We start from the raw sequence: 1,268 nt of genomic DNA, 5'->3' as shown, positions 1-1,268 counted from the left end.
ATGCCTCTCCCACGTGTAGCTATCAGGGCCAAGGTCAGTGATTATTGTTTGACACTGTTTGGGCCAGCTGTGCGGCCCAAAAAGAAAAAATGTCACCTCTCTACTTGCATGACGTCATTTCATCCGATTATATAGACCGACCAATGTAGGAACAGAGCATCAGACACTTTCCAGACACCAACATGAGTTTCAAGGTAGCGCCTTCTGGAAACTTCAAATACTCAAATATTTAACTCGTTCTTTAAACCGTGGATAGTTCGCTATCTTATAAAGTCAGTAGTGACCATCATGTGTAAAGACGAGTGTACTGCAGTCGGGTGCATATTTCGGGTTTTGAAAATCTAAGTAACCTCTGCTGTCTTCCTCAGATCCTCATCCTGCTGAGCCTCGTGGCCATGGCGGCCGCTGACCATCCCAGCCAGTTCTACGGGACTCCCCATCAGGTAAAAGAATCTCTCAGAACGAAAAATCTTGTTTTGCTCAATCGATATGAACTAGAACACATGTAATTTTTATCCCTTATCTTCCATTCCGGGCAAAAGGACTCTCACGAGGACGATCACTACGGCGGCGGACCCGCAAATTACAAGTTTGCTTGGGCCGTGAAAGACTACTCCGGTAACGACTTCGGTCATCAGGAGAGCCGCGAAGACGAGCACACTAAGGGATCCTACTATGTGCAGCTCCCCGACGGGCGTCTGCAGAAGGTGAACTACAAAGTGGACGGGGACTCTGGCTTCGTGGCCAACGTCGAGTACGAGGGCGAGGCCCACTACCCCGAGACGAGCGACGAGGACAGGCGCTCCTACGGTCCTCCTCAACCCAGTCCTCTCTACCGACGCCCCAGCTTTGGCCACGGCGATGACGGCGACGACTGAGAGCTTGGAGCATAGACGGATCTGAAACCTTAACGACGCGACTCGATCTCCGACTATAATTAATTTATTATGAGCTCACAGTAGTCTGTGCTCTTAACTTATGATGTATCTATAGCAATATATAAAAATGCATTATTCCGCACGAATATTGTTTTCCATCCCACTGTTCCTGCGTTCTCATGACCATTAGACCGTAACTACATAATGATGAAGTAGACTGCAATAGACCATAGTACCTACACTATGCAGTTTCATGTCCTTTATCACCTGTCTTCCCAACACATAAGGCCATCCAACTTTCTTCTAAAACAACCAATTGTTTCACCTCCCAAATTAGGTTAGAAATGAATTATTTTTTGAAAGAAAATGAACTGGATATATTGTATCCTG

At 46.5% G+C, this 1,268-nt stretch overlaps 1 protein-coding gene across 1 annotated transcript; it reads left to right on the top strand.

Annotated features, from left to right (window-relative positions):
- Positions 1–878, top strand: LOC143037142 (uncharacterized). Its single transcript, XM_076205259.1, has 3 exons — positions 1–33; positions 369–443; positions 543–878. The coding sequence occupies exons 1-3, from the start codon at positions 1–3 to the stop codon at positions 876–878; spliced, it is 444 nt and encodes a 147-aa protein (XP_076061374.1).
- The last annotated feature ends 390 nt before the right edge of the window (positions 879–1,268 follow it).

The sequence above is a fragment of the Oratosquilla oratoria genome, chromosome 21 (assembly GCF_046742065.1).
Source record: "Oratosquilla oratoria isolate Oo_2021 chromosome 21, ASM4674206v1, whole genome shotgun sequence".
Classification (NCBI taxonomy): domain Eukaryota; kingdom Metazoa; phylum Arthropoda; class Malacostraca; order Stomatopoda; family Squillidae; genus Oratosquilla; species Oratosquilla oratoria.
The sequence above is the reverse complement of the archived record's forward strand: the minus strand, read 5'-3'. Positions and strand labels throughout refer to the sequence as shown.